Consider the following 22601-nt stretch of genomic DNA (forward strand, 5'->3'; position numbering starts at 1 on the left):
CCATGGGAAGCGTGAGTTCGGATTGGGCCGCCGGGCGTCCCTCTGTGGTTTTCCACGAGTGGGGAAGCAGGCGGAGGCGCCAGCCCGTACGCGGATATGCAAATGATACCCGCCTCCTGCAGGGGAGAGCGCTGGTTGGTGGAGAGCGGCCGCGACCACACAGCTGAGAGGGGAGGGGGGGCGGTGCGGTTAGAACTGGTGGGTTCGTGCTTCCCATTACCCCCCACCCCCGAAGTGGGGGAGCCCTCGCGCGGCGGTGAGAGGGGTCGGGGGAGGGCGGGAAGGGGCTTCCCCTCGGAGCGGCCCTGACGGCCCCGCCAGTGTGGTCCCGCGCTGCCGGGGGCTCCGTGGCATCGGGGACCGCCGCTAGCGGAGTGGGGGGCACTGAGGTGACTCTTGCGGGAGAGGGCAGCTGTCCCTCGCCGCCCTGCTGGCGGGAAGCGCCCTTCGGCGGGCCCTTCCCCCCCTCCCCGCCGCCCGTGGCTGAGGTGATGGCCCTCAGGGAGGCCTCTCACGCTGCCCGCCCCGTGGGGCCTCTCTCGGGCTGCCCTGCTGGAGCCCTGTGCTGCCGGTAGAGCCAGGCCCGCGGCCTCGAGAGACGACATGAGGGAGCGTGGATGGATGCATGGATGGATGGAGGGATGGATGGGGCTTCCTCCATGTTTGTTTCCTTCCTCAGGGGGATACCTGCTGCCCGAAGCGCAGAGCTGATTGTTGCAGGAGCTGGAGGTTTGATGGAAGTTGTGGTTTAAGGACCCCACACCAGCACCGAAACAATTAAAAAGGGAAAGAGGATTGAGTCGATGGTATTGCTGGCCCCTCTCTGTTTCCTATGGCCAACACGCCCAGCGCAGGGCTGGCAGCTGCGGACCCCCGGATACTGGCCTTAGCGGCTCAGGTCACTGAGAGCAGGGAACAGGACATCCCCCTGCTCCTTCTAAACTTAAAGGGTAATTAATACCATTACTAAAATAAAAGGATGAGGTTAGTGAAGTACGGACAGTCCTTCTTCCTTCTGTCTCCTTAAATAGAGAAATTTTTTCTGAATGTTTCTGGCAGGGCTGGAAACTCAGTAAGGTTTATAATACAGCTTTTCCCGAGAGTGGCATTTGCCTTGGCAACAATAAGGAGGAGGAGGAGCTGGGGAGCAAATGGAGAGGAAGTCTTTTCTCCTTCTCAGCTGTCACTGTGTTTGTAAGATCCCTGCTGATGTGGGCATGGACCTTACACTTGGTCAAATAATTTCTCCCAGTGCTTTTGGGTGAAGAGACAGAGTGGTTGTTAGTATTCGATTTTTAAGTCTACATGTAGAAACACAAGCACAAGCTCCTGTGTGACTCCCCCTGTCTTTCCTTTTGCCACATAGCCACTGCTCATACAAACGGTAGAAACAAGTTAGGTCCTGTTCTAAATTGGGATGTAATTAGAAGGAAGCTGTATGTTTTGCAGTGGTTGTGGTTTTATCTGGCCTAGGAAATGCATACAAATGGGCTATATCCCAGGTAATGTATGTTTTACTACTAAATATGTAATGAGAAAATGGAAACCTAAGTTTAGCTATCTTTCCCAATTGTCATATAATCTAACAAATGGATTGTAGCTGTAGGAGTGAAAAATGCTGACAAAACATTTTATGCTGTTGTTAGCACTTTTAGAATTACCTTAATTCTGGCTCTGTGTACACATGTTTTAGAAAAGGAAAAAAAAAATCTCATACATCAGAATCTTATGTTCCTCTTTGTCTCCCTCCTGCTTTCTTCCCACAGGAATTTTAAATATTGCTTCCTTGGGATGTGAAGAATCAAAAAAAATTAAGCAAGATATATACAATTATGATCTTACTCAGTACTGCATGCTGGTCCTTAGACAAGACCACTCTCGACTGCGTGGAGGCTGGGCTACTGCTGCCCAGCTAGCAGAGATACTAAGGTAAAAAAAAAAAAAATTGCTAAGAAATTTTCTTCTTGTTTTCTTCCTGGCCTTTCATCTTGCTCTTTTTCTTTTCAAGCTGTAATACGTTGGCTCCCATCCAGAACAAGGCTTGTTGTTCAGGAAAGGCCAGGGTTAAAGTGCAGGGAGCAGTCAAGAGCAGAGGGGTCAGGCATAGCCTAATTGGTCCTGTTTAATTCATTCACATTGTGTTTCATTGAGTTGGGTAAACTGGGGGGAACAGTTTTTGTGTTGGCTTTACCTTTTCTTGTGAACAGGACTCATCAGTGTCACAGTTCTTACCCAGCAATTGCTAATTTTGAATTGCGGTTATTTTAAAAAGTTTGTGTACTTAGATTTCTTCTTGCAAAAATCTTCAGCCTGATTGACTCACAGCTTGGCTTGACTCTATTTAAATATCTATTTAGTATACCTATTTTAAATATCTATTTACATTTTAAACATAATAGAGGACTCGGTTCATACAGACTAGATAGCTTGATGTAGTGATATTGTGAGAATGGCATAATTAAGTTTAATTCATAGCTAGTAAATAAGACAACTTTAAAGTCAAATCCCCAGTGATGCAATCTCAATCCTTCATGTCAGGAAAAATAGTAAGTTTTAAATTTCCCCCGAGTTGTACTTGATTTTGGCTTAATTAGGGAGCAAAATTCTCAGGCATGAAGCAATTAGGCAACCATCTCTTATTTATGCCGTATCTGCAGTATGAATTTTTAATGCTAGTAATTTCACTAAGAGATGCAAGATTTATCACCAGAATTGTGTGATACTTAAATCATCCCCTATAAGCTATTTCAGTTTGCAGAGAAAACTGAAATGTATTTTAACTATAAAAATGTCCTTTTGTAACTAGATGAATCTCAGCTTCATGCCTAGAATTCTCTTTCCAAGGGCTTTGTTAAGCAAAGCTTTACATGTGTGCACTTACAAAAAGCTAACAAAGACTAGATAAGATGTTAGCAAAATTCATAAAAGTTAGGAAGACTCTTTTGCTGCACTAGTATCAGTGCAGAGTACAGAATTTAAAAGCTTCCCTGTTGTAAAACATGCAGTTTCTTGTAAAAAGTCTTCCAGAAATGACTGATGTGTTTGGGGTGAGTAAGATAAGAAAACAGATCTGAAGAACTGATTTCCAGCCCATATGTATTCCTCAGTTAGAGAAAAGTTGTAGACAGATTTGCTGAAGGTTTTGTGGTAAGTAATATTTTTTAATACATATTTTCATTGCTTGATCCACACCCCTTTCATCATCAGGCTTCCTTTATCAGGTTTTTGTCTACCTTTCTATTTTGCCTTTTCTTTTCTTTTGACCGTCAGAGCTCTTCCCTAGCATGTGGAACAAGCCTGAACAGATCCTATGAAGCTAAAGGAGAAAGTGCCTTGGATATGTTTTTAAACTGAGACGTGCTACATTAAATAGTAATATACTTGCTGTCTCCAGCCTGTCAGTGATTCCTCCTCCTTTTGAGGCAGCTACCTTGGAGCCAGTCACAGCAGTTAACTGCTGTTCAGTGTCGAATTGTCCCATGCCAGTGAAGCATTTCTTCTCTGATGACGTGACATTCATTCTAAGCTGTTCAAACAGACCTTCAACTATTCAGGTTACTTTTTTTTCTTTTCTTTTCTTTCTTTCTTTTTTTTTTTTTTTTCATTTCAGTCATTGTTGTGTAGGACTAGAGGTGAAAGAAGATACTGAGGAATTTTACAAGAAATTTCTTCCTTCAGCTATAGACAACCTGCTGTTTTTGGGAAGACGCTTGCAAGCACGATTTATCCGAGCAATCAAGGTATTTAAATTTCATAGTTAAAAAAGCAGAGAACCTCTGTAAACTTTCCAATGTTATGTGTTGTGTAAGTAGGATATTATTCTAGGGACACTGTACTATGAACACTTATTTTCTTATGCCCTGGAGCTTTGAAACTGAAATCTGTCATTGTACAGTGTTGGGTTCATTACGTGTGCAAAGCTAGTTTGTTACCATAGGTTTGTTTAGAGAGTTTGGCTACTACTTTTCGCAAGTTTTAAAGGCAGGGGAACAAAATGCAATTGTAAGCAGGATAGAAGAATTACGGTGGTAGGATAGAAAAAAAATGCCTGACTAAAGGCAGCATCCCAGTCACGGTAGTGTCTTTTTAACTTTGCATATAATTAGTTCAGTCTTTGTAATGGCTCTGTTCCCACTGCTTTATTCAGCTTTACAAAAAAGGTTTAGGAAGTCTTAAGATTTTAAATCAGATTTGTTGAAGTTTGTTTTGCCAGAGAATTTCTGCTGCGAAATTGGCAAAAAATTCAAAAAATGCTCACTGCTTCTGAACCTGCACATTGGGAACGCCAAAGGCAGACTTTGAATTTGTAGGTTTGAATGTTTTCTTACATTTCTCTCCCTCTTTGCAGAGAAGAAGGGGTTTGCCCATCTAGGTTCTCTCGTGCTTATGAAGCATTCTGAGTTCCAGAATCGTAAGAAAAAAAACCTAACAAACGAAACCTATTAATAATTTAAATAACCAACCTCATGGATTCTGATAGCTTCTTTTCATATCCCTGTTTCCCCTTAGTATCTCACTTCTTGGCTCACTGGCTTCTTGCACTTAGTCAAAGTTTTCCTATAGAGTATTGTGTTGGGCACCACAAACACAATCAATTCACAGAAAGTATCAGTAGAGTAACGTATTTTCTGTTAGTTCAATACTTTAGAAGTGCATTTACTGCTTAAGAAGGAAGCTTCCTGAATGACATCCCAAGAGACTCGAGTCTTATCCGCAATATGTAATTTCCCCCACACTTTCTTATTATGTCTCAGCCTACATGCTACTTGAGTCATGCTTGTGGGCAAAGATTTCTTTTGAATGCAAATGCAGTCTACGTTATAATTAGTCCTTTGGCTTTTAAACCATGTGGTCTCAGAGGTGACTGGGCACCCAGACTTGGTGCTTGCTCAGTGGAACTTTGGAAATCCCACTCTACCAGTGCAGATTTGTAGTTTATTCTGCCTTCATTTGCTTTTTGTAGAAGTCTTTGAAGTCAAGGGAAGTACTGAAATAGCTTTCAGAAACTGACGTATTGCCAAAACACAGAACAGATAATATTACAGCTTAACTTATTACTGTGATTTTGTATCTCTCATTGTCAGTAAGAACCAAATACAAAGTTAAACCACGACTGACAGCTGGAACTTGTAGCAGGGATCTAGGAATAGGCTTTCCAGAGTGTCATTTGTAGAGACTCAATGTGGGAGATATCAGGCCAAGTGCTTTATAACAACATTTGTCAGCAATGTACTACTATCAAAAGCCCCTTTGCTGTCCACACACCAAGATTTTAGATTTCCAGTGGCCTGTGGCTCACACCTGTTAATACAGACTCTAGACTGTGCGTCTGTATGTGCGTTCACATGTTAAAACCTGGATTCTTCCTGGTCATTTTTTCCAGTCCAGTGTTATCACAGGTAAGCACATAACATAGTCGGTTTGGCAAACTGATCAAACTTCAGCTTAATAGCACTTTGGTGTTTGCTCCCAGACTTCCAACTGGGAGGTGCTTCTGAAGCCTTACCATGCCAGTTTTTAGGAACCTTTTCCATTTTTACTGTGTCCTCGGCCACTTTGGACCCTTTTTTTCCCCTCTGCTTTAATCTTAAATAATATGTTTCACCCTCTGTGGATTAAATCTGTGATGCATTTGTATTGAGATATTATTTGTCTTCTTAGCCCTCCTATGCTATAAAATATTTTTGAAGGAGTAAATAAGACTTCTCTCTCCCTGTTATGGTGTTTTCAAGAATGGATGCTTTTTTAGTATGGTTAGATTTTTCTTGATTGATCTCTGGCCTTTAAGCACTCGCAAGTTATTTTTTTGACTGGTTCCTACAGTTTCACCAACTCATCTTGGAATTTGATGGAGTTTTGGTCTTCAGATCCCTGAAACATACAAACCTTCCCGTTACATCAAGGCGAAGTCCTCAGTGAAGATATGTACACATACTTTTACCTACTTCTCTTTTGCTTAGGATGAAGAAAAACAAGATTTTTTACGCTGGTTCCAAACAGTAACTGATGCCATCTGCTGGCTGTTCGGTGGGCATATTCAACTAGCAGCATGCGGTAAGGGAAAAGTAAACCCATAAAACAACTGAAAATTTATTTATGGCAACTACAGGTGTCAAGAATCATCATACAGGTATCAAGAATTTGTATATATCAAACATATGCAGAAACTTGACCAGACTACGTTGCAGCCCCTGAAAAGTAGATAGACTTGAAAACAGATTTCTGAAGTTGTTGCCATGCCAGGAAATTTTACAAACATCTAATGAACTTCGCTATACACTTCTGACCAAAATACGCTTTCAATTAAACCAATGTTAATAACACTGATTTTAAAAAGCGGAATTTTGTTTTGTTTCTAATATGGAACAAAAAAACTAAGGATCATAAGATGTGTAACTAAAACCACACGTGGTCAGAAAAATTACTAAATATGTAGACAGTGATACACTGGAATAAAAAAGATGGTGCTTTAATAATATCAGTGGACTTGCATTAAATAAACCTGCTGTAACAAACTGTCAAGGTTGAAGTCCTTACCTTTTCTGGATGTTGTTACCCCAGTGATAATGCCACTGTTGTAATAAGAAACTGGTACTAGTGTAACATAAAAGGCTTTAAAGTTTTTGTTCCATTGCAGCACCAGTGCCTGAGGGATATCCAAAGGCAGGAAAAACAGGGCTCAACATGTTTTTTAGCTGTTGAAGTAGTTTACTTATTCCAGTAAGTTTCAGTGTAAAAATTATAAAAGGAGGAGTTGGTTCCAGAAACAGTATCTGGTTTTACTTGCTATGGCATATGTTTCATAATGAAGTTTGTTTGTTTTATGGTATTTTCAAGTCTGGTTCTGATTATGTGATTTCTTGTTTGCTTGTTTTTGGTTTTTTGCAGTACTGCAAAATGATCACTTCCTGCAGTTGTTAATAACGGATGATGTTGAAACAGCAATTAAAATGATGTCTGTTTTACACAATATTTTGACGGTCAATAGGTTAGTTGTTTTCATATCATTGATTTTTCCGAATTTTAAATTTAAAACTCATTTCACTGGTGCTTGGTAAAATAGAAAATTTTCATATACAAGAATTGTTGGGGGGTTGTGGTTTTTTTCTTAGTCTTTGTTGTAGAAATAGAAAAAATAGCTATTTTCTTTATCTTGCTGTTAAATTGAGGGAATGGGAAACAGTCGATTGAAACAGTAGCACTGCCTGGATGAGATTGCTTGTCCAGCTATCTGGGTATGTTGATTTGCTGAACGCCTGACATATCTAAAAATAAGTCACTGTTAAAAAGCTCATAGTTTGTAATTAACACCTCAATTCTGTGTGTGCTTTCCCGTCTCTTTTTTTCTTCTTTTTAAAGTTCTGTCTTGCTCCAGGTTGATGAAGAGACCCTTCACTCTGTTTTGGATGAGCTTGTTTATAAGCTTTCATCTACCACCAATCCTGTTGTAGGAAATGCTGCTACAAAACTGCTTTTGTTGGTGGCAAAATTTTGCAAGCAGCTTGTGAAGTTACTCACGGCTCGCTACAAAGGTTGGTAAGCATGCATGGGACCAGTCGCTCAGCCTCCTCTTACACTCACTGTGAAACTACAAAGATGGAGGTTTCCCATCTCAGTTCCATCCAACCATCCAATACAGATGGAAACTGCAGTGCTGTGTTGTTGGTGGTTTTTTCCCTTCTCTTCTGTTCATTTTCATTATAGTTTCGGGTGCCGCACCTCTTTCTGTTTCCTAGATTTATTTTCTTCAGTCTGTTGAGGACTCTGCATGTGGCAACTTGCCTTTTAAAGCTGCTGTTTGTCACTTCCAACTGGATGGGCTTTACTTCTTTCTATGTGATGTTCTGCATCTTTTTTCCTGTGCCGGTTGGCTGTTGAGAGATCCTAGTAGCAGGGTGCCTGTACTGCCATGGTAAGAGCCGTGTGTCAGACATCTGCCAGTGCGCTAAGGCTTGCTAGTCCAGAAGCAGGAAAGTTTTACTTAAAGTCAACTTCTGACCCTGGCTGTGGCACATCTGCTTATCTGATTGGTGCTGTTGTGTTACTGAGGCGCTGACTATCTTTTGCTATCAAGTGATTGGTGTGAACTCTTTCCAGAAACTCATGACATGAGTTTATCATTTTGTCTTGATGCCTTTAGATGAGAAGGCTGAGTGTGCATAGAATTTGCTATGTTATTAATTATTTAATGAGATGTCCCATTTGATGTTTCTGTCTCTAGCCTAGCAGGGAGCTCCAGGAAACCCCTTTGTCCTCTGTCATGTCTATGGAGACTAAGAAAGAGGCTTTGATGTTCGCCAGATCTTTTATATTCTGGATGTTATTGATGGTCAAAACTACTTGTGAGCAGCCTCAGTCCTTTGGGGACAAGGACAGTAAGAAGTGGGTACGCTAGACAAAAAGGTCCAATTCCCTTTTTTTACACTTGTGCTAATTGCTTATTAGGCAGTGAATTTCGTGACCGGATGGGCAGCTTTGCCACCTTTTTGCTTACAGAATTGAGAGAGGAGGACTTTCTTTTGGTATGAAATTAAGTATAATGTGCCTAAGGCTGGTATCACATTGCAGATTCTTGTGAAGCTGCTGTGATGGTCTGATCATCCCAGATGTAGAATGCTGGCTTGTCTGAAGAGGTGCAAGTCTCCATCAAAGGATTATACTTTATTTTGTTCTAGAATCGCAATATGCCGCAATCATTTAGAGACTCTTCATTTCTTGTACATTTCCTATTTCCACTAAGAAAAAAGAAAGTTTTTTTTTTCCCGTATGTTTTTTTTTTTTTAAAGTTAGAGTCCTTATGTTAGTTTTCACTCAGGCTTTGGACTTCTTTAGATAGTTTGAGGAACAGCAGCAACAAAGAAAGCATTACAGTATTTCCACCATCTGGCCATCTCGTTAAAGTGACATGGCTTCACAGTGGCTCAGAGCCGTTGCCAGTATGAGGTACTTCGGTGTAAGCTTTCTATCAGTAGATGCTGCCGGCCAGCGGTGAGGAGGTCACTTGAACCTCACATCTCCAAGACTAGCAGGCTTTACACCAGGTTTCTAGGAGGGCACTAAAACCTCTGAGAGGCACATGTGAGGTACTATTCCCTGGCAGTAGCTGAAAGGCACATATGGCTACATAGTCAGTACAGAAACTGGCAAATAGTTGTGTCAGACCCACAGGACTTCTGTGAGGGACCTGCCTTGTGTTACTAGGCTACGTGGTTTTGCAGAGCTCAGGCAGCATTAAGGCACACACTGACTCCATTTGGAGTCTCACCTGTCTCTCCTGAAGTGTTTAACTGTCATCGTCCTTCCAAAATGGTGCATGTGTGATAGAACAGAGGTGCCATTTCTGTTTGCATGAAGGACTTTGTGCTCCATATCTAGATCCTGTAAGTATATATGAGTATTGAAGTTGCCCAGTGTATGAATATGCTCATGGACAATGATCTGAAAATGGAAATTTCCTGAATCTGCAGTTTTTCAGGAGGGTATCTAAACATGTGTCTACCTCCTGCTCTCCTTTCTTTTCCCTCCAACTCTCTGCAGAACTCTCAGGCTCTGGGATTTGTCTCATACACAGCTAAAAAGCACATGTTACTGTCTACTTGTGCCCTGTGCGTGACACCCCGAGTGTGTGATATGCAGGGAGCGCAAGTGTGCTTTTTAGCTGCTGTGAACTTAAAAAGGTGTTTTGTCTCAGGGATTGGATGCACATGTACTCACAGTTAGACTATGCTATACAGGTAAGACGTCAAAGAATTCCAGTTATAAATAAATTTTTTTATGAAAAATATGAAATCAGTGCTAATAAAACCTAGCACTTGCATGGTGCTTTACATCCTTTTGGTACCTTACAGTGACTTACTGACAAGACACTGAAAGTACATTGATAATTTAACTGCCAGTTATGTAGACACAATATATGGTGACTTGGACGTACAAAATTGCAATCGCTGTATAATACTTCTCTGTGATGGTTGGAGCACCAGATAATACTCTGTATTGAAACTCAAAGATGACTGATGATATTCAGCTCTAGTGTTCCTTTGCACATAGAATCAGATTTGATTTTTTGAAAATCCTGAAAAGAATAATCACTTTAGTGGTATCACGTGCTGCTTCTCTCTCACTTAGGATTAAAAGGGCTTTTAAGTAAACAGTGGACTGGCAAAGGATTTGACAGGGATCTCAGTCAACTCTTGGACCTGCTGGACTTGGAACAATCCAGTGGAAAAGGAGAAATGCGGGTACTGAAGTTTAACGAGATTTTTGTATGTGAAATCCTAGTCACATGTGATTTATATATATTTAGAGTGGATTTACTCAGTCACTTTGACGCTTTTCAAAGCCTGTGTTATTTTTTCACTTTGTTAATGGATTTTTAAATTTGCTATTTGTTTTTTTTCCCTCCACCATTTTTGAAGACCTAAAGAAATTGTCCAGTGATAAAGGTGACTGTGACTCAAGAGATTGACTTTCTGTCGCAGATTCACCATAGATTTCTATACAACCATAGGGGCAAAAAATTAATTTAGTTTTGCTAACTATAAAACAAAAATAACTGTGTCTGCTTTTCTCACATCAGTGTGACAAATTTGGATCTCTGAACTCTAGGCAGCATTCATATAGAATTAAGTCATATAGAGAAAATGTTCAGAAAGAACACCTTCTGGGCTGTGTTCCAAATAAAAGAGATGATGTGTGTTTTATGAACTTCTTACCAAAATTTTACATGCAGGTTTCTCAAAGACAATACTTTAAAGGAAATCAAAGTTATATTTTATAGAGACCTGCTTTCATCTTCAACAGAGCAGGGTATTTAGTGTTGGGGTTTAAAAAAAAAAAATCCATTTAACACTAGAATAGATAATTTTTTTTTCATGTTTGTTGTGTTTCAGTGACTTCTGATCATACTGCACACATAACACTTCTCCTGCTGCTAATTCTTCAAACTTGTATTTCTGTCCCATCTAGTGTAGGTATTTTGATTGAATCACCATTTGAAATATCAAGTGCTTCAAGTGCTTTAAATACAAATTTCTAACATTGATGAATGCAGTTAATATATATTTTATATTTCTGCTGTAAATTGATTTGTTTACCACAGAGAGCATCGATCCAGATGATCAGATTAGCTGCCCTTGGAGCAAGTACAGGTGTCATGATAATAATCATCTTAGAGGACCTTAAATTCCCTAAGCTGTTACAAGTACTGGATATTGATGTATTTGAAAACTGATGGTTTTTTGGCCAAATGTTGAGATTGTTCCAAATATGCAAGCAGTAATAAAGTGGGTTTATATGCAGAGAAAATATTCTACCAACTGCTTTATTAATTTCAGATGCAGCATCAAGCAGCTTGTATAATCCAGGCTACATGGAGGGGATTTCTGACAAGGAAAAGGCTGAAAAAACTACCCCAAGCTGTGACCGCTTTACAGAGAAGCTTCAGGTAACCAGTACAGCTTTGTAAAAAGCACTAGTTAAAAGGTTTGGTTTGGTTTTTCTCAGGTCACAGAGTCATTGGATCTGCTGTCCAGGTAGTCAGTGCCCAGCCTGTCCTGGTTCATGAGGTTAATTTGTACCAGGTGTAGAACTTCACATTTGAACTTCATGTTGTTTCTGTTGGCCCATTTTCTGTGTTTGTGGAGGCTCCTCTGACTGTCAGCTCTGCCCTGCATGGGATTCTGATGACAGCCTTGATAAAGTCAAGGAAAATTACATCCACTGCTTTCCCCTTGTCCATGGAGCCAGTCATCACATCACAGAAGGCAATCAGGCTGGTCAAATATGATTTGCCTGTGATAAATCTATGCTGATGGTTCCCATTCACTTCCTGTGCTTCCTGGAAATAGCTTCCCTGAGGATTTGTTCCCACGTCCCAGGCCATAGGTTTGGGCTGACCAAGAGTTCCTTCATCTTGAAGATGCTTTTTCCCAGTCAGCTGTTATTTCTGTAACATAAAGGTAATGTAATGCCAATATGAGCTGCTTCACTACAGATTCTTTTAGTAGAAACATCCAAACAATGTGCTTTTCCAGCAGCACCAAACTGCCACTTCTGGTGCCAAAAGTTCCAACTGTCCCTTTCCCAGCTGCCAAACTTCTCTGCGAAAACACTTACTTCTATGATGCTTTTATATGTTTTCTGTGTAAAAATTTATGGCATATAGAACACTAAAACGTGGTACACTGTAGCATGGGATTGCACTAAATAGCACTAGAGGATGAGGTACTGGTGGTAGAACATTTTACTGGTTCACAGTTAACTTGACACGAAATTTCACTGTAAATTGAATGTGGAGCTGTCCTGGAGTTTCCAATCGGATGTGCCAGAGTGCTGCAGAAACCAAGGCCCATAGTATTTTCTCCATATAGTGCTTGCAAGACCTTGTTCTTCATTAATATTTGAAATCTTTGACTCTCAGAACTGGAGTCACTTCAGTGACCTAGAAATAGTATCCTTTGATTTGAAGCACCACAGAAGAATGAAGCTACATAAATAATGCTTGTCTTACTTGAAGTAGGATTTCAGCAGTGATGGTAGCACATACTAGGCTAACTCTTTTGAGAAATTTAGTGTGAATTTAACATAGGATAAGGGATCTAAATCAAGTTCAGACTCTACAGCAGGTTTCTTCAACCTCTTTTTGCACATCTTGAGCATTACCATGTCAAAACTAGATCTTAGAAATCAATTAGTCAAATCAAATTGCATTATGATCAAGGGATTAGAAAGCAGACAGTTCTGATTTGTCGTCTAGACTGGCATTAGAAAAAATATTGGACTTTCAAGGGTGTAATCTTTAAATTCTGGAGGATTTGCAGGGGCATTGTGGCAGTGTCCATTGAGGGCCACTAGCCACTCCAGCTTTTGTGGGGAAACACCAAGAATGACATCCTTGCCACTCCTTTCTACTCCACCATACACTTTGAGCCAATATTTCTGCCCTTATGAGGCACCTTGCAAGCCAAAATCATAGCCCAGAAAACTTGAATGATGGACTAAGACATAACAGGGTAAAGCAGAAGGGAAAGGGTAGTGAGCAATCAACGAGCTACTTGACTTTCTTGTGTCATATTTTCAGTACTGTAAGCATTAGTACATGCCTTTTAAATAGTTCTTGAGTCATTTAGATGGACTTTTGAATGTGTTTGTTTAATATTGAGAGGAATGGAAATGTATTAATATCCTTGCAGTTGTGTGTTTGTGGCTCAGTCAGTACCGATGTACTGAGTAAATATAGCACCTGTACAGCTCCAGTGTTGTTTTTTTTCTGTCTAGGCCAAAGCTGCAGTTAGTGTTATACTGAATTACTGTGTTTGGAATACTTTAAGCATGACTTTAGAAAAGTTTTCAAGAGGACTTTTTGATTTTTTAACAATCAGGGTTTGGTTATATTCACAGATTTATTTTAGAACAAGTGTGGTTAAATACTGCTGAGGTTGAAACTGTGAACTTGGCTCACCTGCAGCTGCAGTGGAAGATCTTAAGCTCTGCAAGTTAAAAACTTCTGAAACTCTGGTTTCAGAAATGTCTCCTCAGTGAATATTTAAGCCTGTTAATTTCTCCTTGAAGTTAGTTCAGTGTTACACAGCTAATTGTAGAACTGTTGAAATGGCAATAATTTGTATTAGCCATGCATCAAAAATCAAACCGTTTTATATATAAAAGAGGTGATCAGCGGGAGGCTGATCTGTGCCATGAACTGCTGAAGGAAGCATGGATCTCACTCTGTATGTGTTTTGTTTCTGTTCAGAGGCATTTCTCTGTCACACTGTGGTCTTGTGCAAACAAATAGGTCTTATCATTAGGAGGAACTGAGACTGAAGAAGAGCGTGTGTTTTGCAGATTACATGGCAAAGAATCAGTATCAAAGAAACATTTAAATATCTGACAGACGCTATTGGTAGTTTCACAGATGCACATCTGAGAAGTTCATGAAACATTCTTGTAGTTTTCCACCTCGTGGAGCTGATAAAAATTTCTAGGGAAAATTATTAATAGTTTTATCAAGAAAATGTCATCAAAAATCCTGCTTGATCCTGTGACATCATTCCACTGAGAAGTATAATATGTGCCTGCCTGGATTAAAAATGCAAAGATTTACAGCTCTAATTTGCAGAAATGCGTGGGCTGAAGGCCTCTAGTTTCCTTGAGACTATTCTGATGTAATCACATATATCATGATCTGTCTTTGTAGGTAGATGTGTGGCCACGCTTCAAGTCTGCATTACCATCATAAAAGGATTATGGTCTTTCAGATCATGGTGGAGACTGTTTATCACTTAGGGCCAGATCTTTAAATCCAGAGCATCTCTTTTACACAATAGCTTCCATCCCATCTTTCCCCACCCAGTTATGGAGGTTGAGGAGAAAGTATGGTTGCTGGAAAAAATATATTGCAGTTTATATTAGCAATGGGAAACACACAAATAACTCAATAGTACTGCAAATCTAAAGGTATGTGACATGAAGCGATATAAAGATTGCTGGACATTAGTTCTAATCTATGGTCTTTTTTCACCTTTCCGGTACCCTTTATGCCTGTGCTCTGTCTGTCTGTTCTCTTTCCTAGTGCTCAAGGTGCTCCTTTCATTGTCCTTGGAAAAGGGCTAGAGAAGAGCTCAGGGCTGTGGGTCCAGTGGAGGTACTCGGGTCCTGAGTGGGCAAGTGATTTTGCTGCAATAGGAGAAGAGGAGGAGTCACATCATTACCTCATTATAAAGTCTCAAGTGTTAAGCTGCTAATGAGGTCAGGTCCATTGGGACAAGAAGGAGCAGTGAAGGGAGGGGGAGTCCTGGCTCACAGCTCCTTATGCTTCACTGAGACCAAAGTGGTCTCAGTAATTATTAGTATCAGTATATCTAGTATTAATATATTAGTCTCTATATTAATATGTTAGTGTATATATCAATTATATATATATAGGCTATTATTAGCTTAAACTCTCTGGGGCCAGTTACAGAGTTTTCAGTTGTCTCAGCTGTGAAACATCTGCTGGGGCTTTCTGTTGCCAAGTACAGCTGGGCAACATCCTAACATCAAGTTACAACAACTAGTACAGATCAGGAAGAGTTTGCAAGAAAATTCTTTCCTAGTGTTCTGTTAACAAAGTTGATAGAGAAAATGTGGCAGTCTGTATTTCCTGGAGAAAAAAAATCCCTCTAAATTTAAGAAGTGAGCCTTAACAGACAACATTCTGATCTACTTTTGCAGTCAGTCCAAAAATAATAGTACGTATTATGGAAAGCAGGTGCCATGCATGCTGATGGATGCTCTGGAAAAGGTGCATACTGGAGCAGATGACTAATGTTGCTTTACCTCTTCCCCAGATAATGGAATCAAAGTTGTTGTTCTAGTTCGTGCTGGCTATGAATGTCCCACACGGAGCACTGTTCCCTTCAGAGTCCTTAGAACTTTATCCTTTGATTGGCTACCAGATTGAGTGACTGGCTCAGATTTTTTTCTTGGCTATACATAGTGTGGTAATTTGTTAGCTTGCAGATGATTCCTCATTGCTTGGTGCGGTCCTGCAGCCAATAGCGGGAATGGCAGATTATTTTGTGGATTTCCTCCCTCAGTGCTGGACCATTTAACACAAAGAGAACAAGAGATGGTTTTAAGAAATGTACGATTGAAGCTAATTGTTAATGTATTTGTGTATTGCAGAGCTAAGCGGGAACAGGAGCTGCAGCATTTGAAAAAACAGAAGGAAGATGAGGCTCTAAAACTGCAAATGCAACTTCAGAGGCAGAGAGCCATGAGACTCTTCCATGAACGACAGCTGGCCTTACTGGAAATAATCCATGCCAGTATGATATATATTAAACTATACTAGAAGATTAAACTGTCTGGGTCTCCTTAAGAGCAGTTTCCCCAAGTATATTTCCTAGTCTTGCCTGTCTGTTTGCACTTTAGTCCAACTGTCTCTTCTGACCCAATTATCTGACAGAGAACATGCTAATTCTACAAGGGTAATTACTGATCAAGATCTGCTGCCTTCAAAATGGCCCAGGAGAAAGGGAAATCCAACTTTCTTGTGTTACAAAGCTCCCTTGCAGCTATAAGTCTCTGAGACATGGCCCACAGCTTGGATGACAGACCTTGGATGAAAAGAGGTTTTTAACTGATAGCGCCCCAGCTTTTTTGGTACTATCTAGTTTAAGGATTAAAAAAATAAATTGTAAAGAGATCCCAACCTACAGTCTTATAACTGGTTTTTTGCTACATTTGTAGGTGAGGTAAATAAGTACATGGAGGAGATGGAGGGGAAATCAGCATTAACTATCCAGAGATTCTGGAGAGGGTATAGAGCAAGAAGAAATTTTCATCAACAGAGACAATCACTTAAGGAGTATAAAGCGGCTGTTGTCATTCAGAGAGCAGTAAGTATATATACTTTGTTCTGACATTAGGTAGGACTGAGTGGATTATTGCAATGCCTCAAAAAGCTCTGTTTATTCTCTTACTGTTGATGTACCCATAATTTATTAAAAAATATTCAGAGGATGGTAGTCTAGAGCCACAAGTTGTTTAGATGGGTTAAACCTTCCATATATTACAAAATCTTGTACAGCCTTGCAACTAAAATGTAAGAGCTGCCACTTTGAAACCTAAGGTTGGAATTTCACCACGCTACAGATGAGTTGGTAATTTATTATGAGTGTTCTTACTTATGATTTAGTATTCATGCTGACCATTGTATGTTGTCTTTTCAGCTTCATAGCTAAATTTATGCTTTAACAGATGCAGTACTGAAATACTTTTCTTTCACTGATTGATTACAAACAAAGCGAGAAGACAAACTTCCTGTCTGTGATTGTCATATTCTCATATGTTCTTTACAAAGGCTTGTAAATTCTTGGAAAAACGAAGAAGGAGGAGACCTCTCTCTTCTTGGAAAGATCCCAAGGGACTGACTGATGAGCAGAGACTAGCTTTGCAGCAGAAGGTGGATGACTACATCAAATTGCATCCGGTCTGTTTCTTAGTCATTTCATAATTCGCATTAATGATGCAACATAAAGTACTGTAGGGATGAAATATATTCAGCTTCATAAATTCTGATCAAGATAATCCATGTGAGGTATGCATATATTAACCCTGCTTGTTTGACAGCGAGGCACTAGGATATTGGGGATTTTAACCATTAATCTAATAAAAAGGGTCAAAGCAAACTGTAATTGGAAAATTCATATACTTGATGACGGATAGCTTTGGAGAGAGCTGCAGAGGAAGCAAAATTATTAGGTTAACAATTAAGAACAGCATTTGCATTCCTTGTTTAGACATTATTCTGCCCCCAGAAGATTTAAAATAACCAGCTCCTAATGGTAACAAAATGTTATTTTCCTCCAGGCTTCACAAATGTCAGAAGAAATGAGTAAAGAATTGCATATGCAGGCCCAGGAAAAGCTGGCACAGTTCCTATTGAGGAGCAGACTGGATCAGAGAGCAGCGCAGCGGAGAGAGACATTACTGGCTCAGGTCAACACCGATGTGGAGCTGTTAATGAGTATGTGAATGCTCTGGTCATAGTTTTGATTACCATTTGGATTAAACTAATTTAGAGAGAAAATTGGAGGGAACAGTGGTAAAGCCTCATTTCAAAACTGAAAATATTTCTTCCTTTGCCATCTGCCTTATCTTGAGATTCAGGCTTTGTTAGAGATTATCTAAGTGTTGCTATAGGTTACGTATACACATCTGCTTTTCAAGGAGCATCTTATTCTTCTGCTAATAGTCTCTCTCTGTTATGTTCACAAGAAAAGCAATGGCCCTGTGAAAGGCATTAAAATTTCTAAGAAGGGAATCTCACACAGCCTCTTCCTCTACATTTGTTTTGCTTTGTTCTGTTTTCTTGTGTTGTAAGCAAGCCACTCGTTGAAGTGCTCTCACCTCTTCCAGATAAAGAGGGAAATCTTTGAGTTATGAATTCTGAGTCATGTTTTTATTTTCTCCGGCTTGTCCTTATTTGAAACGGAATTCACTATTGTGCTACCTTAATTCCAGACAAGTAGCCTGGAGTAAAAAAGCAAGAATAGCAAACTGCAGCCACCAGAGAGCACCCAAGCCGGACAAAATTCAGCAAGTTACTGAATTCCATTATTTAGTCTGTCCTGTGCTGTGTCACTGCAGCTCATCGCTCCCTGAACAGGCAAATCAGCAACACACACTCACACTGTGCTGGGTCCCCCAGGCAGGGAATACACAGCGCTGCCGCACCAGAGCGGTGGAAACACTATACTGATGTCACCCTGCGCCAGGAGCGATGATCCAGCCGGAGCAACCAGCAGCTCCTCTTTCTCTTAGGTCATAGTTTCACAAAAAGTCATTTTGGTGGATGAATGACTGTTGTCTGCTGAATGAAGTTGTCCTGCTTTTCCCCTCTTCTATTCCTTCCCCCATTATGTATTTATTTTTTCAGATTAGTCTTAATTTGTATTGCTTCTCCAATCAGGTTTATCATGCAGCCATAAAATTGTAATGCCAGCATGGGGAAAGGAGTTACCTAGGACAGCGGGAAGTGGGAGGGGAAGGAAAGGTCCTTTTTTTGTTTGAAATACTCATAAAACCACAAACAAAATAAAGAAAATTATTCTTCTTGTTTTTACAGATGCTCCAGGGTTAGCAGAGATCACAGAAAAAGATCTTGATGTCTTTATGAGTCGATCAGTCCCTGTAGCTACCAAGGCAAGACAATCCCACAACACTATGCTGAAATACACTCGCTGCCCGTGGTGGAAGAAGCTTGGAGATGAGTTTGTGGAGGATGATGTCGTTCCTGATGATGCCCTAAATGCAGAACTGGGAACTCTGTTTATTGGTGGAAAGAAATCCTTTTAGGTAACAGGCAGAAGAATTTCTTACGCAACCAGACTCATATCTTGCACTATGCATTCACTTGCGTGTGTTTTTAAGGAAGGAAAACACTTGAATTGTAAGACAAAGCACTGAAAAAGACCAAAGCCTTATTTTAGTGCATTTTACTTATTAAAAATCTCTTCCTGTACATCAACAGTTAGATCCTATTGATTGTGCTGTTGCAAATAGGATTTAAATACTGTAGTTGTAAATGAGGATATTTTGTAATCTGTATCACTTTAAAAGTAAGTTCATAACCTTTGGCTTTTCAGTTCTTACTCACACTCAGATGTGTATAGAATCATGCCATTGTAAAAGCCTGGGCTTCTATAGCAAAATATTTTATCAGGTGATGTGCTTTGAGATAAAGATGGGTTCGGAACAAACCAAGACATGAATAAGAAGTCAAGCAAGCACTAGGCAGGCTGGGTGCTTCTGGCAGGGTAGAGCAGTGGACTTCAGTGAGCACAGGCAAAGCTTGGCCTGAGGAACTCCACCAGCCTCTTGACAGCAGCAAGAGAAAAAGCAAGGGGAGGAAAAAATGCCAATATTCTTGGATTATATGTGTGCTCCTTTAAAAGCATGCAGTTCTTTCCACAGCCAATGCAGTGCATTGTAACATGGCCGCAGTCCGAACTGTTGTAAGGGATTGTAGCCTCAGTGTGACCATTTGGACCATCAGTGCTGTCTTCTCAAACCATGCAGATGCTGTTTAATCTGGAAAGGTCTACAGCACAGGGCCTCTGCAGTGGCTGTGACCTGGTACGCAGTAAAAACCTACAGTCAAGGGCGGAAGGCTGCTGCTTACTGATGTGCCCAGAAAGCAAGGAGAACTCAAGGCTGCAGCTAGTGCCATAGGTGCCTGTGCTATTTTTTTAGGTGAGAGGCCAAGAGAATCCTAAGAATAAGATCTTACCTCACTGCAGAAAAAGAAAAAGCGCAGTGATTTCTGCCAGTTGTATGTGGGCAGCAATACTGGTTCAGCATGTTTGTTTTCCATTCTCTCTAGAAGGTTTTGAGTTTTAATTTTAGTGGAGATGAATGGAAAACAAATAAATAGAAATAGTGGGCAGAAGCCCAAGCCCGTTCAGATGCAGCTGATACATTGAAATTAATAACTGGACAGCTGCCAAGAGGAAGAGCTGTGCTCTAGGTTAATTTTTTAACAGAGCTGTGATTTGGAAGGCACTGAATTGGCTCTCAGTTCCTTTCTTGGAGAGTTAACTGGTGGAACAATCCATTAAGCATTTGCCAGAGCCCTTGCATGTGTCTGTTGAGTTACAAACTGTTCTGCACAGCCCTGCTATTAGTTTTACACCATGCCCATAAGAAGACAGGTGCCCTACAACCACCAGAGTGGAGAGGCTGGGGGGCAGTCACCAAGCGTTCCTGGGGATGGAAGCTACTCCCCAGCAGCTGCCAAGCTCTGGTGCTGGAAAAGGCCCAGCATCTCTGTATGAACTGCAGCAAGCCAGCTGGTCCCTCACAAATACATGAGTCCTCTGTGCACGGCATAGTCCCCTGTGCCATGCAGCCACTGACCCAAACTATTCTGAGACGGCAGCCTCTGATGTTATGTTTATACCTAATCACCTTCATTATAACAGCTCTTTAGTACGGGGGGATGTTCACAGAGGTGCTTTGCTTAATGTGTTTGATGTAAAGAGACGAGCCCCCTGGCCAGTGTTAAATACCAACTGAATTATAGAGCCATCTTACCAAAAAGCCATTTATTGTAATGGCCATTGCCACTCACTGCCATTAGAGTGGATAATGAACTCCCCCTTTGGAATATGCAATTTGCTGAATAATGGGATTTTTTTAAGTGAACAGAGAGCCTGATGGAAGGTGCAGTCTTGCTGGAGGAATTCGAGTTGCTGGGTTGTTTATTCCCAACCCAGCAGCACAAATTCCCCTGCCCCACCACTGCCCTGATAAGTAAAAATGCCTCTTCTTACTTTGTGCTTGTCACCAGGAGATCTCAGTCATCTCCATTTTACAGAGCAGGGAAAGCAAGGCAAGAGAGCCAGAAGGGAACGTGCCTATGGCTGTAGATAACTGTATAACCTGTCACTTGTTCCCGTTACTGTCCCAGGCAGAGCAAGCCAGAAAGGAGCCACTGGAGCATGCTGGGGCAGTGCTGGGAGATGCTCTCAGATGCCAGTCACTGTGGCCAGCTTGGAGCCTGGGCCCAGCAAAAGAGACCCCCAAGCTGCCCTGCTGCTGCCCCTTTTGCTCATGAGTGGGAGGGATTTGGCATAGCTTGGCTCATCCTCTCCTCAGGTCCTCCTGCACCATGCACAGGACACGTCGCTGGCGACTTACTTCACTGCAGCTCCTTCTGGCATAAAATACTCCTGTCTGAATAATGGGAACAGATGTAGACAGCTGAGCGGAAGCCACCTCCAGCCTGCTACCAGGTGACCAGTCCTGTCTGAGTTATGTGGTCACCAAAAATAAGACTGTAGGAGAGGCTGTGAACTGAGATGGGGCCAGTCCTGCTCCCTGCTTGCCACAGACCACAGGCACGCTTGGAAAGCACATAAACGTGCCAGAGAGGTCCTCCAGCTGAGTAGGAAAAGGGGCAGAATTTGGTCGTGCCGAGCAGGTCTGGGCTGTGCCACTTCGGATAGCAAACAGGCCTGCCCCAGCAGCCTGGAGACAGACCCTGCACACGCCCGGAGGAAGCGCGGGGTGGAGTGACAAACCTGGGGTGCCATGCTGTGATGTGCAGAGGTGAAGCTGGAGCTGTGAAGGCAGCGGTGCTCAGGTCATTAAATATTGATGCCATCTAAGCTGGCCTGTGGGGGCGATTTAGCTGAATTGCAGGTTTCTGTTGCTGAGATAAATTGGACCAATTTGTCATGTGATTTTGTTTCTTCCCTCCCTTAAGTAAAGCTATACAGGAGTGTTATTGACACAGCTTCAGCAATCTGGACAACAAAATCCTCTGATGAAGTAAAAAAGAAGGAACGGTGACTGTTCTCCTGCCAAAGGTGCCACCAGAGTCATGGAACAGCAAGAAGGCAGCAAAAGGAACAACAACAACAAAAAAATCACTCATCCCTTTCAGAGCTGGAGACAAAGCAGTGTCCTCTGCTGGCTCCTGCAATTGAGGAAGATTCCTGTTTATCCGGACAGATGCTTTTTTTCAGCTTTAGCTGTAACTGGACTCTGCAAACAACAGGACGCTCATCTCTAGTGGAGACACAGGCATGTGCTTGAGACTATGCTGCTAAGTCCAAGGGCATCTCCTGGCCTGCCAGGCTGCCTGTAACAGGAGCTCTGAACTGAGGACGGGAGATAACCCCGATGCTGTTTCACCTCTCGCCGCCGAGTCTTCTACTGCTGATTTCCATGGGAGCAGAATCTGGTACAAACATCTGCTCTCCACTGCAGAGTATCATGTACATCAAGGACAAGGAGAAATGAAAGCTTTCTCCATATAGCGGAATCGGGGCTATTTATAAATAAGCATGCATCAGAAAAGGGGGATCCGCAAAGATCATCGCAATCGGTCTCTTAAGTTCTCCTTGTCATCCTTCTTCATAGCACAGGAACACCGGGTCATGCTCCAGGCATTCTTGTGTACGGAGAAAAACTCTTTAATAAAGAGGTTGTTTACTAAATGAGCGATATATGGGCCTAGATTTACCAAGGGGAACTCCTGTCCCCTCTCTCCGGGTTCACTCTGGCTGCCTTCTTAGAACAGAGGGGCAAAGTCTGGCAGGTGAGGACCAAGG

The 22601-nt window shown here is 41.4% G+C and overlaps 1 protein-coding gene across 6 annotated transcripts; it reads left to right on the forward strand.

Annotated features, from left to right (window-relative positions):
• The first annotated feature begins 52 nt into the window (after nt 1–52).
• On the forward strand, nt 53–22505 carry IQCB1 (IQ motif containing B1). 6 transcript variants are annotated; one of them, XM_054208710.1, is made up of 15 exons: nt 53–134; nt 680–950; nt 1767–1929; nt 3611–3740; nt 5961–6054; nt 6889–6988; nt 7360–7532; nt 10126–10238; nt 11334–11443; nt 15664–15806; nt 16231–16379; nt 16844–16972; nt 17353–17509; nt 18611–18840; nt 21752–22503. In XM_054208710.1, the coding sequence occupies exons 2-14, from the start codon at nt 833–835 to the stop codon at nt 18838–18840; spliced, it is 1809 nt and encodes a 602-aa protein (XP_054064685.1). In that variant the 5' UTR covers nt 53–134; nt 680–832; the 3' UTR covers nt 21752–22503. The 6 variants fall into 6 exon arrangements, 5 of the variants coding, with proteins under 5 accessions (XP_054064685.1, XP_054064686.1, XP_054064684.1 ...); XM_054208711.1 differs by lacking the exon at nt 53–134 and adding an exon at nt 156–198; XM_054208709.1 differs by lacking the exon at nt 53–134 and adding an exon at nt 187–256.
• Nucleotides 22506–22601: the final 96 nt, after the last annotated feature.

This window comes from Rissa tridactyla, chromosome 7, assembly GCF_028500815.1.
Source record: "Rissa tridactyla isolate bRisTri1 chromosome 7, bRisTri1.patW.cur.20221130, whole genome shotgun sequence".
NCBI lineage: Eukaryota > Metazoa > Chordata > Aves > Charadriiformes > Laridae > Rissa > Rissa tridactyla.

Excerpts from the sequence above, each read along its gene's own strand:
- IQCB1 (XM_054208710.1), top strand. The coding sequence starts at position 833 with ATGGCCAACACGCCCAGCGCAGGGCTGGCAGCTGCGGACCCCCGGATA. Across the intron at positions 10,239-11,333 it reads GTGGAAAAGGAGAAATGCGG|ATGCAGCATCAAGCAGCTTG; the intron begins GTACTGAAGTTT and ends TATTAATTTCAG. Across the intron at positions 11,444-15,663 it reads GCTTTACAGAGAAGCTTCAG|AGCTAAGCGGGAACAGGAGC; the intron begins GTAACCAGTACA and ends TGTGTATTGCAG.